Source organism: Ammospiza nelsoni, chromosome 6, assembly GCF_027579445.1.
Source record: "Ammospiza nelsoni isolate bAmmNel1 chromosome 6, bAmmNel1.pri, whole genome shotgun sequence".
Lineage (NCBI taxonomy): Eukaryota > Metazoa > Chordata > Aves > Passeriformes > Passerellidae > Ammospiza > Ammospiza nelsoni.
This window is the reverse complement of record NC_080638.1, coordinates 10,801,397-10,815,371: the sequence shown is the minus strand read 5'-3', so window position 1 is coordinate 10,815,371 and position 13,975 is coordinate 10,801,397. Positions and strand designations below refer to the sequence as shown.

General features: G+C 52.6%; 3 protein-coding genes across 3 annotated transcripts in view; 1 reads left to right on the top strand and 2 right to left on the bottom strand.

The window, feature by feature from the left end:
• LOC132075182 (proto-oncogene Mas-like) overlaps positions 1-2,506 on the bottom strand; it is a 58,206-nt gene extending 55,700 nt beyond the window's left edge. The window contains exon 1 of the mRNA XM_059475393.1: positions 2,108-2,506. Coding sequence (XP_059331376.1) covers positions 2,108-2,362 — 255 coding nt within the window. The 5' untranslated portion in view covers positions 2,363-2,506. The remainder of the gene's footprint in view (positions 1-2,107) is intronic.
• A 5,131-nt stretch (positions 2,507-7,637) lies between these two features.
• LOC132074886 (mas-related G-protein coupled receptor member A7-like) lies at positions 7,638-8,866 on the bottom strand. The gene has a single exon (XM_059474925.1). It carries the CDS (start codon positions 8,864-8,866, stop codon positions 7,949-7,951), a length of 918 nt encoding a protein of 305 aa, XP_059330908.1. The 3' UTR covers positions 7,638-7,948.
• A 2,978-nt stretch (positions 8,867-11,844) lies between these two features.
• LOC132075155 (mas-related G-protein coupled receptor member A1-like) lies at positions 11,845-12,854 on the top strand. Its single transcript, XM_059475364.1, is given in 5 exon segments — positions 11,845-12,034; positions 12,037-12,306; positions 12,309-12,553; positions 12,556-12,721; positions 12,724-12,854. Coding segments are annotated over 5 exon segments (1,002 nt in total).
• The last annotated feature ends 1,121 nt before the right edge of the window (positions 12,855-13,975 follow it).

The following is a 13,975-nucleotide window of genomic DNA, read 5'->3' as shown; positions in this document are numbered from 1 at the left end:
TCTCTGGCAGTGGGAAGCCATTCCCCCTTGTCCTGTCACTTCAGGCCTTTGTCCAACGTGCCTCTCCAGTTCTTGGAGCCACTTTAGGCCCTGGAAGGGGCTCTAAGGTCTCCCTGAAACCTTCCCTTCTCCAGGCTGAACAGCCACAGCTCAGAGACCTCAGAGAAGCCACAGGGAGGGAGTTGATGCCCCATGGAGACAGTGACAAACACAGATGTCACCCTGCTCCTGGAAGGGGGTGGCGGTGTTGAGGAGCACGGACTGCTCCTCCCCTTGGAACTGCACCATCTGAGCCTGCTGAGGGAGAGGCCAAAGCCAGGGCAGAGGGAGAATTTCTGAAGGCACAAAACCACCAGCAAGGATATCAGTAAAAACCAGGTTTAATATTAAGAAAAGAAAGTGCTACCTCTATTTGTGTGTTTTTGTGTGTTCAAGGGCATATGACAAAAGGTCAGCGTGGATAAGGATTAAAAGGAAAATTACTTAAATGCTTTACAACACTCAAACTTAACAGTACTTCAGTTACACCTTAAACTCGGCAATTCAGCAAAGGAATATCACTTAGTAGCATTTAACCCTATTTATCCTTGATAGTTCCTTCCAGGCCTGCCCCAGTCAGATGTCTCAAGTACTAACACAGCTGAGAGAGCAGCATTTCTGCCACATTTGCCCCAGCAGATGCAGACGTGTGTGCACACAGCCAGCCAGGCAGGCAGAGTGAGTGCAAGGTGCCTGTGAGCAATTGCCCTGGCAGGCAGTGAAATGCTCCCTGCGGATCCCTTTGCATCTCCTCCCTGGGCCAAGGGCTGGGCCTGGAGCCCTGCGGGGATGGGCCCAGGAGCCGTCGGCGTTCGGGGATCAGCCCAGGGCAGCAGCCGGGAGAGATCCCAGCTGGGAGAGGCCCCAGTGCCAGGGAGCTTCTGCTCAGCGCTGCTGGGCCCAGCAGAGCTCCAAGGCTCTCCTTTGGGGCCGCTGCTCACAGGGCCCCAAGGCATGGGCGGCACTCACAGCAATGGCTCAGCCTGGCCACACTTGGGGCCGGCAGCTTCCTGGGACAGTGGCAGAGCAGGGATGCTGTGGCATCCAGGGCAGTACAAGAATTTCCAAGGCTGTTGATGAAGCTCAGGAGGTGGTTGGACAGCAGCAGTTGCTGGGAGCAGAGGGTGTTTCTGATCAGCGCCACAGGAGCTGAGCCCAGGGGCTGCTCCTCAAGGCTGAGGCCTCCCAAGCACGGATCAGAGCCCAGAGCGGCCTGGAAAGGGTCTGGGGATGCACCAGCACAGGGAGGGTGATCCTGTGGGTATTTATTGATCAGGAGACTCAAGGAATCTCTCAGCCACTGTCCCGGGTTCCTTCAGCAGTGCAGTAGGAGGAATCAACAGGCTCAGACCCCCGTGTCCACAGAGGGATCATCTCCACAGGCAGTGTTTTCTTCTGGCTCCTCAAACACCCTGTGGATTGCCTCCCTTAGGGACTGGATGGAGGAGTGCATCTTGCAGCTCTTCATGGAACAGTGTCTCCAGCAGCTCCCCATGGAGTAGTCTCTCTTCCAACTCCCCACCAAGAAGTAGAGAAAGGGTTTGATGCTGCCGGTGATGCAGGTGAGCAGGAAAACCACCTGAACGGACACAGCGATGTACCCGAGCTGCTGCAGGAGAAACCAGAGACTGAGGGGCAGACTGAAGAGTGCAACGAGGAAGACAACAATGTCAAGCCTCTTGTGTGGCTGCTGCTGGGAGCCAGGCTTGAGATGAATGAAGAGGATTGTGCTGGAAATGAGCATGGGTGCAGCAAATAGGAAGACATTGAGGGAGTACATGGAGGTGAGAACCACCCAGCATTGCTCCTGCTCGTGTGACTGGCACTGGGAAGTCACCATGGGATTGACAGCGATGACAACGAAGAGGAGGGCCCAGAAGAGGACATTCATCACCACCAACAGCAAGCGCTCAGGAAATTGGCAGCCACAGAATACTAGGCAGAGGACAGACCTGCACCTCTCGATGCTGATGAATGTCAGCCGGTACAGCCCCATGGTGTAGGTGAACAGTGACAGCTGGAAAAGCAAGCTCAGATACATTGGTGGCATTATAGCAGAGCAGGATACTTCCTCCACAAGGAAGAGCAGGGTAGAGGGGACCATGAAGATGAGGAAGAGGACATCAGCGATGGCTTGGTAGAAGATGAATTCGGTGATGGCATTAATGTGGACTAGCCAGAGGAAAGTCCCGTTCGCAGCCAGCCCACAGAGGCCAATGGCCAGCGTCACAAAGTCCATGGCCACGCTGGAGACATTGATCTCACACTGACCAGGTACATCAGTTGGTGAGGTTAAAATAGGGGACATGGTGCTCACCTCCATGGATGGATGGATGCGGGACAGGCAGTGGGATGTGGCCCCTTGCTGTGGTCAGAGTGGATGGGCAGTGAGTGCTTGGAGAATCCAGGGAAGGACCATGCGGCTCCTCAGCAGCTCCCTGCAGAGGGAAGGATTCGGTGGGGAGGAGTGAGATGTGCAGGGGAGGAGGGTGGTGGAAATGGTGGGTGAGAGAGGGAGGTGGGAGGGTTGGGCTACTTTGCAGGGGATTGATAAATTAGAGTGAATAAACATTTTCAACTCCCCTGAAGTTGCTCCAAGACTAACTGGTCAGAGAGATAAATTAATATAAAGATGTGGACCTATGGTGATAAATGTGGCTGGAGCCAGTGCAGACACAGATAAGGAGGCCTGCAGTGGTTTTGGGGCAAGTTCTGTAAAAAGAAGCAAGAGCACATGGCCAAAGGAAAAGTTGAAGGCAAGGTCACCTTTAATATCACAGCACTCAGTGAATATGACCACCAGAGTCCCCTCTGAATGAACCACAGGACATGAAAGATTCTTCAGTAGGAAATGGATCCCTGGAAATATGTTCTTGGAAATTGGTGTTTATGTAATAGACAAGAAAAAATTTTACTATGTAGGTATAGTTATAATGGAGAAAAACAGTGTTGTAAAGTCTCACAACACACACACAGAAATAAGGAGAGATCCTTCTGCGTGTCCTGCTGCCTAATGCTTCCCTTGGTAGCACCATTAGTTGGTGTTAGAAACTTTATTCTGTCTGACTTTTGTATCACACCTCATCCCTATCTCCACCCACTCTCGATTGCATCGCATCCCATCCCATCCCATCCCATCCCATCCCATCCCGTCCCATCCCGATGGGTTCCCATTCCCTGGCCTCTCCCTGGCTGCAGGTGTGGCCTGTTGGGCTCTGCTCCTGTCCAGTGGGAGATTTGGCATTGGTGGCACCCAGAGCCCTCCTGCCCCCTCCAGCCCCTGTCTGCCTGATGCCTTGGGCTGGCTCCCTGGAACAGAGGCCAGAGCAGGTGAAGAGAATAAAAGGAGGCATTGATGAAAGGCCTTCAGAAGGTTCACCTTGGGCTCTCAAAGCCTCTGAGATGGGCTGCACCCAAAATGGATAGTGGTCATGAGTTTTTCAGACAGATATCAGTTTGGTCCATTTCCAAATCAGGGGTTAATCCTCCAATTACAGCTTCTGGTAATGAAGTCACTTAGCCCCAGTTTTGCCTCCCCCAATTCACTTTTGTCTATACTTTTCTGTGCCTCAGGCAGTAGAGAAATGCAGGCCTAAAGGGATTGTTTTGTCTGACCAAAATGTGCAGACAGTTAACTAACACTTTCCATGGAGTTTAGAGTTATGCACTAATGCAGTACAGGATATGAAAAATAGAAAGGCTAAACTCCTAAGGCATCATGCCCCCTCTGACATCCTCTAGAAATTCCCCCCAGGCTGCCTTCCCCTCCAGACAGCCCCGCTCCTCTCCTGCCCCACTCAGGAGCCCCAGCAGTGTTTCTGCTCCTCCTGGCAATTCCACGCTTCTGCAGCGCAATGAACAGCAGTGCAGCCATTCCTGTAGTGCCTCTTGTTTGTGTCCAAAGGAGGTTGGGGGGCTGGAGAGCAGGGATGGAGCTGGGGAGGGGCATCTCCAAGAGAAAGACGGCCCCAAAGCCTTAGGGGCAGGCTGGGGTGAGCAGCCCATGGGGAGGGAGTGGAGCCTGAGGCCCGGGGCTGGGAGGGATGGGAAGGACGGGAGGTGGGTGGGCTGCATGGGGAGTGGGATGGGAGGGTGGTGTGGGAGGGGTGGGACATGATGGAGCTGCTGGGAAGATGTGGTGGGAAGGTGTGGGGTGTGGTGGGGTTGGAGAGAAGGTGTGGGGTGTGGTGGGCCTGGAGAGAAGGTGTGGGGTGTGGTGTGGTTGGTGGCCTCAGGGAAGCTCCAGGAGGAGGGTGATGCCCCGTGGATCCCATGGTGACAAACACAGGTGTCACCCTGCTCCTGGAAGGGGTGGCTGTGCTGAGGATCACGGCCTCCTCCTCTCCTTGCTGCTGCACCACCTGAGCCTGCTGAGGGAGCAGCTGAAGGCATTGGAGAGGAAGAATTTCTGAAGGCAGAGAGACCTTTGCACGTGGCTCACAAAATTAAAAATTAAAGATCTTTGAGGAGGTCTCTCCTCTGACACTGACAGAGCCCTCGGGTTGGGGAATGCTGAGCCCCTGGGCCATCCTGTCTGTGCCAGCCCAGCTCTGGCACTGGGGATCATGGTTGCTGCAGGGAGCACAAGCCATGGCTGTGTCCCCTCTGAAATCAAGACATTTTAAGTCTAACAGCAAAAGCATGTTAGACTAATAAGTATTTTGAGTCAAAATTGTCAACATATTAGAAATTTATTTGCAATAGGTATGTACAAAGAAACAACAATTTCCAGGCATTTTTATGCACTATAATATCCCAGACATTTTATAGATACTCTCCAAAGTATTCCCAATTTATTATATTTTGATATCGGTGTTTTGTTTGTTTTAATTCCTACCAGAATATGCAGTCCCTTATTGTTTAGTGTAAAACACGGGTCGTTTCCAGGTAAACAGTGTTTTATTGGCAGTGCTTCAATGCTGGTGAAGAACCCCCTCACCCTGTTTCCCTGCACTGCTGGTGGGAACGAGGGAGGGGTCTAGGGGAAAGAAAGGTGTTTCAAAGGTTTATTTTGCTTGTCATTATCGTCCTTTGAATCTGTTAATTATAAATTTACTCAATACCATTAAATTTGAATCACTTTTTCTATTCTTGGAGTGTTTTTCCTCCCTGTCCTCATCTCAACTCATGAGCCCTTTTTTAATTTTTGTTTCCCTCTCCTCTGCCCAGCTGAGAGCAAGAGAAGGTGAGTGAACGGCTTTCACAGGTGCCTGGCGTTTGGCCAGTGCCAAAACATGACAGGCTTGCAGCAGGTTATCAGCATCAGAGCCCACATTTCTTACTGACAGTACCCCTGATGATGCAATAACAGCTATTGGATACCAGATGTTGGGGTGCTGGGGTGCCCCTTGCAGCCCTTCACCAGAGCTCATCCTCCTCCTCCTCAGCCTTGGGAATACTTGTGTTTGTTTTTTCCTGCTCTCACCCTTTTCAAGCAGGGACACCTTCCACTAGACCGGGCTGCTTCAAAACCCACCCAGCCTGGCCTGGAACACCTTCAGAGATGGGGAGGCCAGAGCATCTCTGGGAACCTGTGCCAGGGCTTCTCCACCCTCACAGGGAAGAATTTCTTCCCAATATTCCCCCTAACCCTGTTCTCTGACAGTGGGAAGCCATTCTCTGTTGCCGGGCTTGCAAGGGTTGCAGGAGTGAAGAGACAGACGAGAATCTTGACTTCGTGATCAGAAGGCTGGATTTATTAATTTATGACATATATTACATTCAGACTATACTAAAAAGAATAGAAGGAAAGTTCAGAAGCTTGGTAAGCTAAGAATAGAAAAAGAATGAATCAACAAAGGAGCTCTCTCTAATTCTGTCTCAGAGAGATCTGATTCTTGATTGACCCTTAATTGTACACAAGCAACATGGGCCAATCACAGGTGCACCTGTTGCATTCCACAGCACCAGATAACCACTGTTTACATTCTTTCTCTGGGGCCTCAGCTTCCCAGAAGGAAAAATCCTAAAGAAAGGAATTTTATGAAAAGATGTCTGTGACAATACCCCATTGTCCTGTCACTTCAGGCTTTTGTCCAACTCGCCTCTCCAGTTCTTGGAGCCTCTTTAGGCCCTGGAAGTGGTTCTAAGGTCTCCCTGAAGCCTTCCCTTCTGCAGGCTGAACAGCCCCAGCTCAGAGACCTCAGAGGAGCCACAGGGAGGTGGTTGATGCCCCGTGGAGACAACGGTGACAAACACAGATGTCACCCTGCTCCTGGAAGGGGGTGGCTGTGTTGAGGAGCACGGACTGCTCCTCCCCTTGGAACTGCACCATCTGAGCCTGCTGAGGGAGAGGCCAAAGCCAGGGCAGAGGAAGAATTTCTGAAGGCACAAAACCACTAGCAAGGAAAGCAATAAAAACCATTAAAATCACTAAGAAAGTTTAATAATAAGCAACAGCATACCAAAATGCTGTCCCTGTGTGTGTGTTGGTGTGTGAGTGCAAGGGTGTGTGACAAAAGGATGCAAGATAAGGATAAAAAGGAGGGTAAGTATAAAAAGGCCTAAAAGATTTACAGGACTCTAACTTAACAGTACTTCACTTATAGCTTAAAGTTAGCCATTCAACAGAGGAATATCCCTTAACAGCATTTAACCGACATCTTACAGTTCTTTACAGGCCTGGCCCAGTGAGATGTGTCAGGTACTAACACAGCTGAGAGAGTGAGCAGCATTTCTGCCCCATTTGCCCCAGCAGATGCAGACGTGTGTGCACACAGCCAGCAGCCAGGCAGAGTGAGTGCAAGGTGCCTGTGAGCAATTGCCCTGGCAGGCAGTGAAATGCTCCCTGCGGATCCCTTTGCATCTCCTCCCTGGGCCAAGGGCTGGGCCTGGAGCCCTGCGGGGATGGGCCCAGGAGCCGTCGGCGTTCGGGGATCAGCCCAGGGCAGCAGCCGGGAGAGATCCCAGCTGGGAGAGGCCCCAGTGCCAGGGAGCTTCTGCTCAGCGCTGCTGGGCCCAGCAGAGCTCCAAGGCTCTCCTTTGGGGCCGCTGCTCACAGGGCCCCAAGGCATGGGCGGCACTCACAGCAATGGCTCAGCCTGGCCACACTTGGGGCCGGCAGCTTCCTGGGACAGTGGCAGAGCAGGGATGCTGTGGCATCCAGGGCAGTACAAGAATTTCCAAGGCTGTTGATGAAAGCCCAGGAGGTGGTTGGACAGCAGCAGTTGCTGGGAGCAGGGGGTGTTTCTGATCAGCGCCACAGGAGCTGAGCCCAGGGGCTGCTCCTCAAGGCTGAGGCCTAAGGAGCCTTTCTGAGATCCCAGTGCAAGCTGATTTTAGGAAAATTGATCCACAAACATCAGAGGTTTATGTCCAAACAGGAGACTGAGGCATCCTTTGACTTTATTTGAGTAAAGGTAGAGGCTATGAGGCATTCCCCTGGGATGTCTCAAAATATGGAGGACATAGCCTCCCTTTTTATTCTAATTTCCTTGCCGCATTTCCCTTCTCCCTTTCCCCACTAGCTCAGGTACTTGAGAGGTACAGACTCCCTAATACACCTGATACTAAAGATTTCCCTCTAATGTATAACCCGTCCTTTTAATTTTTAATTATTATACAATTTAGGGGTTTTTCTTCCCCATTCTTTCTTTCACATTTTGATGTCTAATTTCATTTATCAGCAAATCTAAAGTTTATTAGTCGATGAAAATATCTTCTTCCATTCATCAATCAGTGGAATCCTTCCCATTGTTTCTTTTATTTCCCAGTGCTAGTTGTATCTACCAGAAGACCCACAGCTTGTTTGTAAAGACAAATCCGCCATTGCTCTCATTGGAAAGGGGTTGGGTGATGCACCAGCAGAGGGACGGTGACACTTTAGATATTTATTCATCAGGTGAATTAAGCAGTCCCTCAGCCACAGTCCCAGAGTCCCTCAGCAGTGCAGCGGGAAGATTCAACAGGCTCAGAGCACTGTGTCCATGGCAGGATCATGGCTGTGGGCAGTGTCTGTCTCCTCAAAGACGCTCTGGAGGGAGAGCCGGAGAGTCCCCACAGAGCAGGGCCTCCAGCACCTCCCCACCAGGAAGTAGATGAAGGGTTTGATGGTGCTGTGGATGCAGGCGAGCAGGAAAACAACCTGGGAGGGCACAATGGTGTAGCCGAGGTACTGCAGTAAATTCCAGAGGCTGAGGGGCAGAGTGAAGAGCACAATGAGGCAGATAACAATGTTGAGTCTCTTGGGTTGCTGCTGATGGGAGCCAGGCCTGACCTTAATGAAGAAGATTGTGCTGGAAATGAGCACAACGGGAGCACAGAGGAGAAGGTTGAAGGCGTGCACAGAGATGAGAGACACCCAGCAGTGCTCAGATAGCTGGACAAAACACAGAGAAATCATGGTGGCAAAGACAGTGATGAAAGTGATGAGCAGGGCAAGCATCACCCATGACAGCTGTTGGGGACGCTGGCAGCAGAGCCAGAGCGGGCAGTGGATGGAGCGGCACCTCAGGATGCTGATGGATGTCAGTGTGTACAGACAAAAGGTGTGTGACACCAGTGGCACCCTGAAAAGAAACCACACATACTGCAAGGGCATGGTGACAGAGCAGGACACATTGCCCAGCAGGAAGAGAAGAGGGGAGGGCAACAGAATGAGGAGGAAGAGGAAGTCCAGAAGAGTCAGCATGAGAATGTAAAAGATGGTGCTGTTCCTGGACAAACAGTGGGAGCCAAGGAGCCAGAGCACAGCCCCGTTCCCAGCCAGCCCACAGAGGCAGATGAGCAGTGTCACACTGTGGGTGGCCACGCTGGTGACATCTGTCTCACACAGATCATCTCCTTCAGTGGGTGAGGCAGGAGATGGGGACACGGTGGTCACCTCCATGGATGGATGCTGGGCAGGCAGTGGGATGTGGCCCCTGGCTGTGGTCAGAGTGGATGGGCAGTCAGTGCTTGGAGAATCCAGGGATGGATCATGTGGCTCCTCAGCAGCTCCCTGCAGTGGGAAGGATTCAGTGGGGAGGAGTGAGGTGGGAGGGTTGGGCTGTTCTGCAGAGAATGTGAAAGTAAGGCACAGGGCAGAAGATGGGGGACCTGGGGAGGGCACTGCAGTCACCCGGAGGGGGTGGCAGGAACAGAGCAGCTGCTGCAGGAGAGGAAGGTGGGGTAGGGAGGAAGGCAAACATTCCACTGACCTGTTCCCTGTGGGGCAGCAGCAGGCAAAGGGCTCTGTGCAGATCAGCGGCGCTTCCTGGTCCCTTTTGCTCTTTTGGAATCCTTGTCCTAAAGCGGCTCCTGCCAGGTCAGGGACATGAAGGAGAAAGTGCCCAGCTCACCAGGAGCTCCCCACTCCCATCCTGCTGGCTCCTCTGTGTTCCCTGTCCGGGTGTTGCTCCCCAAGGCTCGGTGGGGCCATAGGGCAGTCGGAAGTGGTTTTACAACTTCAGCTGCCTCAGAGCTCCACTCCCTCAGAGTTATATATCTTGATTTTTTTTTTTTCTTGTCCAAAAAGGAATTGGATTTGGTCAAATGTCCACATGTAGAACTTTGCAAATGGCTTGTCATTTTCTTCTGATGAGAAACATTCCTTCCCTGCAGAATGTCCCATTCTCCAACTGCCTTCTCTCTACCATTCCTCATTTCTCTTCCCTGAGGGCTCATTTTCCCTCCAGCAGCCGAGGGATGCTGGTGGTGCTGGTGGCACTGGAATGCTGCTGGCAGTGCTGACAGTACTGGTGAAGAGTCTGGCTGCTTGTCAGAAACTGCTCCCATTCTGGGAAGAGCTCTGGGACCATTGCAAAAGCCTCCCCTGTGCCCAAAGAAGTGAAACTGAGGCAAGAATTCCCATTTTTGCATTCTCCCCCAGGCTCACAGAGCCCAAGGGAAGGACAGCACTCAGTTGCTTGCAGCCAGGCTATCAGCACTTGGAGCCCACCCCAATTACTGCCAATCCCCTTGATGATGCAATGAAAGCTATCAGGACCAGGGTGCTGTGAACTCCCAGCCAGCCCTTCACCAGAGCTGCTCCTGCTCCTCCTCAGTCCTGGGAACACTTGGGGTCGTTTGTGACACCTGATCCCAGACTGTCCCTATGCAAACAGAAACAACTGCCACTATAACAGATTGCTACAAACCCCATCCAGCCTGGCCTTGGTGACTTTCAGGGACCCAGGGACAGCCACAGCCTCACAGGGCTGCCTGTGCCAGGGCCTCAGCCCCCTCACAGGGAAGGATTTCTTCCCAAGATCCAACTTGACCCCACCCTCTGTCAGTGGGAAGCCATTCCCCCTTGTCCTGTCCCTCCATGCCCTTGTCCAAAGTCCCTCTCCAACTCTCCTGGAGCCCCATCAGCTCCTGGATCATGAAGTGTTTGCCCTTGAAAGGACTGGGCTGGTGAGGGGATGTGAGATTCCATAGCTGGGGACACAAACACGGTGTCAGCAGGGAAGAGAGGTGACAGTTCTGGTCCCAGGGCCAGCAGTTTGCAGGAGGAGCATCCCAGATCCCTGAGGCACATGTCAGCCTGGGTAGCAATCATCTCAACTCAGCTTTCTAGGAATTGCTTGGAATTCACTGTAGTCTGCTGTCTGACTGCCAGAGGAGTGCAGAAGATGACTCAGATGAAACCTGTAACTTTCTTAGGATTAAAGTCAAGAGAGCAGCATGGATTTGCCTTTCTCAGAAGAAATGCCATTGCTGAAATCCTAAATCATCCCTCTGCTGTGTGCCAGTGCTCCAGCTCATGTACAAAATTAATTATTGCATTAATCTTGTTAAAAACTGTTTGGTGAAGGTGAAGCACCACTGAAAATGTGATATACAAGGGGAAGTTTACCAGGACATTCAACGACATTTAGGATTCGCAGGATCCTAAGGATCCTCCACAGGTACGAAACGGGGCAAGTTAAGGCAGTTCAAAAGACGAAAATTTTTGAATTGTGCTTGCTTAAAAGTGAAAGATGCAGCTGAGATGGAGCCCAAGTGCTGTGGGCACAGGTGTGGTTGCTGAGGCTCTCTCCCGTTGCTCATTTCCCGGGCAGAGTGAAGAGCAGCTGAGGAGCAGAGCCCTGAGCCCGTGGCAGGCTCTGAGGCAGCTGCCTGTGTGTGAGAGCCCTGGAGAACACGAGGCAGCACGGAGAGCAGGGGCTGTGGCAGGAGCTGGGACAGAGCCCGCGCCAGACGCTGCTCGGGCTCAGCCCGCGGGCTGCGCTCCCCTTTCCCAAGGGACCATTCCAGGGAACCTCCTGCAGATCCCGGCCCAGGGACAGCAGCTGGAGCCTGGCAGCTGAGGGCAGTGCACTGCGGGCAAGTTCTCCAGGCTGCCAGAGGAAACCAGGTCAGACTCTTCGCTTCCACCTTCACCAGGGCCCCCATTGGGTGGAACCTGGTTATGGATTTTGGGGGTAGAACTGAGGTCTGTAGGGAATTTAAAACTGGAAAAACTGTAGGAAAAGAGATGGAATATGGAAATGAGTGTCCTGCTGAAGGAATCCTCTAACTGCTCAGTGATATCAACTGACACCTGAGAGTCCAGGTCAGATCCATCCCAAAGCCATTTGCTCTCTGATACCTCCATGAGCAATCCTCTCCTTCTCCAGCTGTTTTCCTCCTCCAGCTGTGTCCTGTCCACAGCCAGGAAGGAGGTATCTCCCTGGGTGTTGTGCCAGGCACACAGGACCAGGCTCCCACATCCTCCTTGCCATCTGTCCTGTCCCTCACCCCTCCCTGTGCTGCTCCACATGGAAGCTGTGGGTGGGAAAAGGTGGGAAAAGCCACGTTTGGGGGACAGCAGCGTTGCTCTGGTGTGTCTGTTTGTCACCCCTGCAGCTGTGTGAGGGCAGGAGAAGCAGCAGAGGTGTCACCATGAGCACTTTGTCCCCTGGCACGGAGGGAGCCAGCCCTGCCTGCTGGAGCCAGCCCGGTGGGAAGGCATCCCAGGGGAGCTGGAATGAGGAGAGCCACGACAACTGGAGCCAGTGTGACAGCAGGCAGTGGAGCAAAGTGCCTGTCCCGCTGCTGCTGCTGCTGCTGCTGCTGCTGTGCCTGTGTGGGATGGTGGGAATGGGGCTGTGCTCTGGCTCCTCAGCTTCTGCATCCACAGGAACCCCATCACCCCCTGTGTGCTCAGCCCGGCCATGCCTGGCTCCACCTTCCTGCTCTCCATCACCATCACCCTGGGGATATTTTCTGTCCCAGAGAGCTTCTGCCACCAGCTGGGCTCGTGGGCTGTGACAGCTGGGCTGAAGGTCCCCATCCTCTTGGCTTTCACTGCCGCTGTGTCCTCTCTGACAGCCCTCAGTGCTGTCACAGCTCTGTTTGTCCTCCCGTGTCCTGCTGGCCCTGCCCCTGCTCCCAGTGCTTCCCGGTGCTCCTGTGTGCCCTGCTCTGGCTGCTCTCCTTCCTGCTCACTGCCACCCTCCATTGCTGCCCTTTGGTGCCCATGGCCTTGGTGCTGAGCTGCCCCTTCTCAGTGCTCAGCCTGCCCTGTTCTGCTCTGGCCCTGCTGGCCAGGCTCCTGTGCTGCTCATGGAAACAGCTGCCAGGGAAGCTCTGTGCCCTGCTCCTGCTGCTCCTGTCATCTCCTTCCCCTTCTTCACTGCTGATTTTGGGCACTGGCTCTTGCTGAGGGCGTTTGACTTCTCTGTCTTTGCCCCCAGCCCCTCTCTCCTGCTCACCTGTGCCCAGAGCAGTGCCCTCCCTCTGATTGACTGCCTGGCTGGGAGCTGTGCAAAGGAATTCACCCCTCTGGTAGTGTTGCCTTGCAGAGGGCTTTTGAGGCTTTTGTGCCAGAGCCAGGGCATAGGGACAACACAGGGGAGTCATCATTAAGTGAAATCATCATGAGAAAGAGTCTGCATAAAAGAGAAGCATAAAATATCTGGAGTTGGAAGGGAGTCACAAGGAGCATGGAGTTGAGCTCCTGGTCCTGCACAGGACATCCCAACAATCCCATCCTGTGCCTGAGAGCATTGTCCAAATGCTCCTTGAGCTCTGTCAGGCTGGTGCTGTGTGCAGCAGGGGAACTCCTGCCTGGGGCTGTTGTGGGTGACACCAGGAATTCTCATGGAATGGTTTGGGTTTTGTCCTGGTTTAGGGTAACTTTGGGAGGAAACCTTCAAATAGGATCACTCTAGAAAACAAACTCAAGCAGCCCCTCCCCCAGCTAATTCAGGAAAATATTTCCTGAGAGAAAAGTGGAAAAAAACTGTTTATTTAACAAGCAAAGTATTCACAAGCATAAAAAATGAAAACAATAGGAAACAATAAAATCTCTTGCTGTTCTGAAGAGTTGGCAAAATTCAGTCCTTGTTGTGGAGTGTAGTTTGGCTCACTCAGTCCCTTATCAGTCCCTCTGGTGCTGGAAAATGCCGCGTCCCAGGCCCCGGTGGGCCACAGGTGTGAGCTCCCAGGGCTCTTCTGTGTTTTCAGACCAGAGCAGGTTTGAACAGTTCCAAGCCAAAGGAAAACCACAGTCCAGGGAACTTCTCTGCCTCAGCCAGCTGAAAAAGCTTAAAAGCAAAGGAGAGCTCTGTGCTGCATTGTCTGTGCTGCAGACAGCACGGTCTGGGAGCAGGAATGGGGAGGAGTGAGCGCAGCTTCTGGAAACAAACTGCTGCATCTGCTCTGCCCCTCTTTGCTCAAGAACCAGTCTGAAATGTGCAAAACCTATTTCTGGGCTAAACAGATGAATGGGGACACAATTCAGCTCATAAAATGACCCCAGGAGAGGTTGGAAGGAACGGTAGAGATCATCTCATTCCATCTCTCCTTCTTCCATGGGAATGGACAGCCAGGAAACCTTTTGGTTTGAAGTCTTGTTCTTTTGAAAGGAAGCACAGGTTGGGAGTGGCCTGGGTGACACTGGACACAAGGAAGGTGCTGGGAAGTAGAAAAATGAGATTGGAGGATCATGATCATTCTGCACTTGCCTTGGGAGGGACGCCCTGGCTGAGTTGTTCTTCCCTGGACAAGATGTGCCACCATGTAAAGTTTT

Excerpts from the sequence above, each read along its gene's own strand:
- LOC132074886 (XM_059474925.1), bottom strand. The coding sequence starts at position 8,866 with ATGGAGGTGACCACCGTGTCCCCATCTCCTGCCTCACCCACTGAAGGA.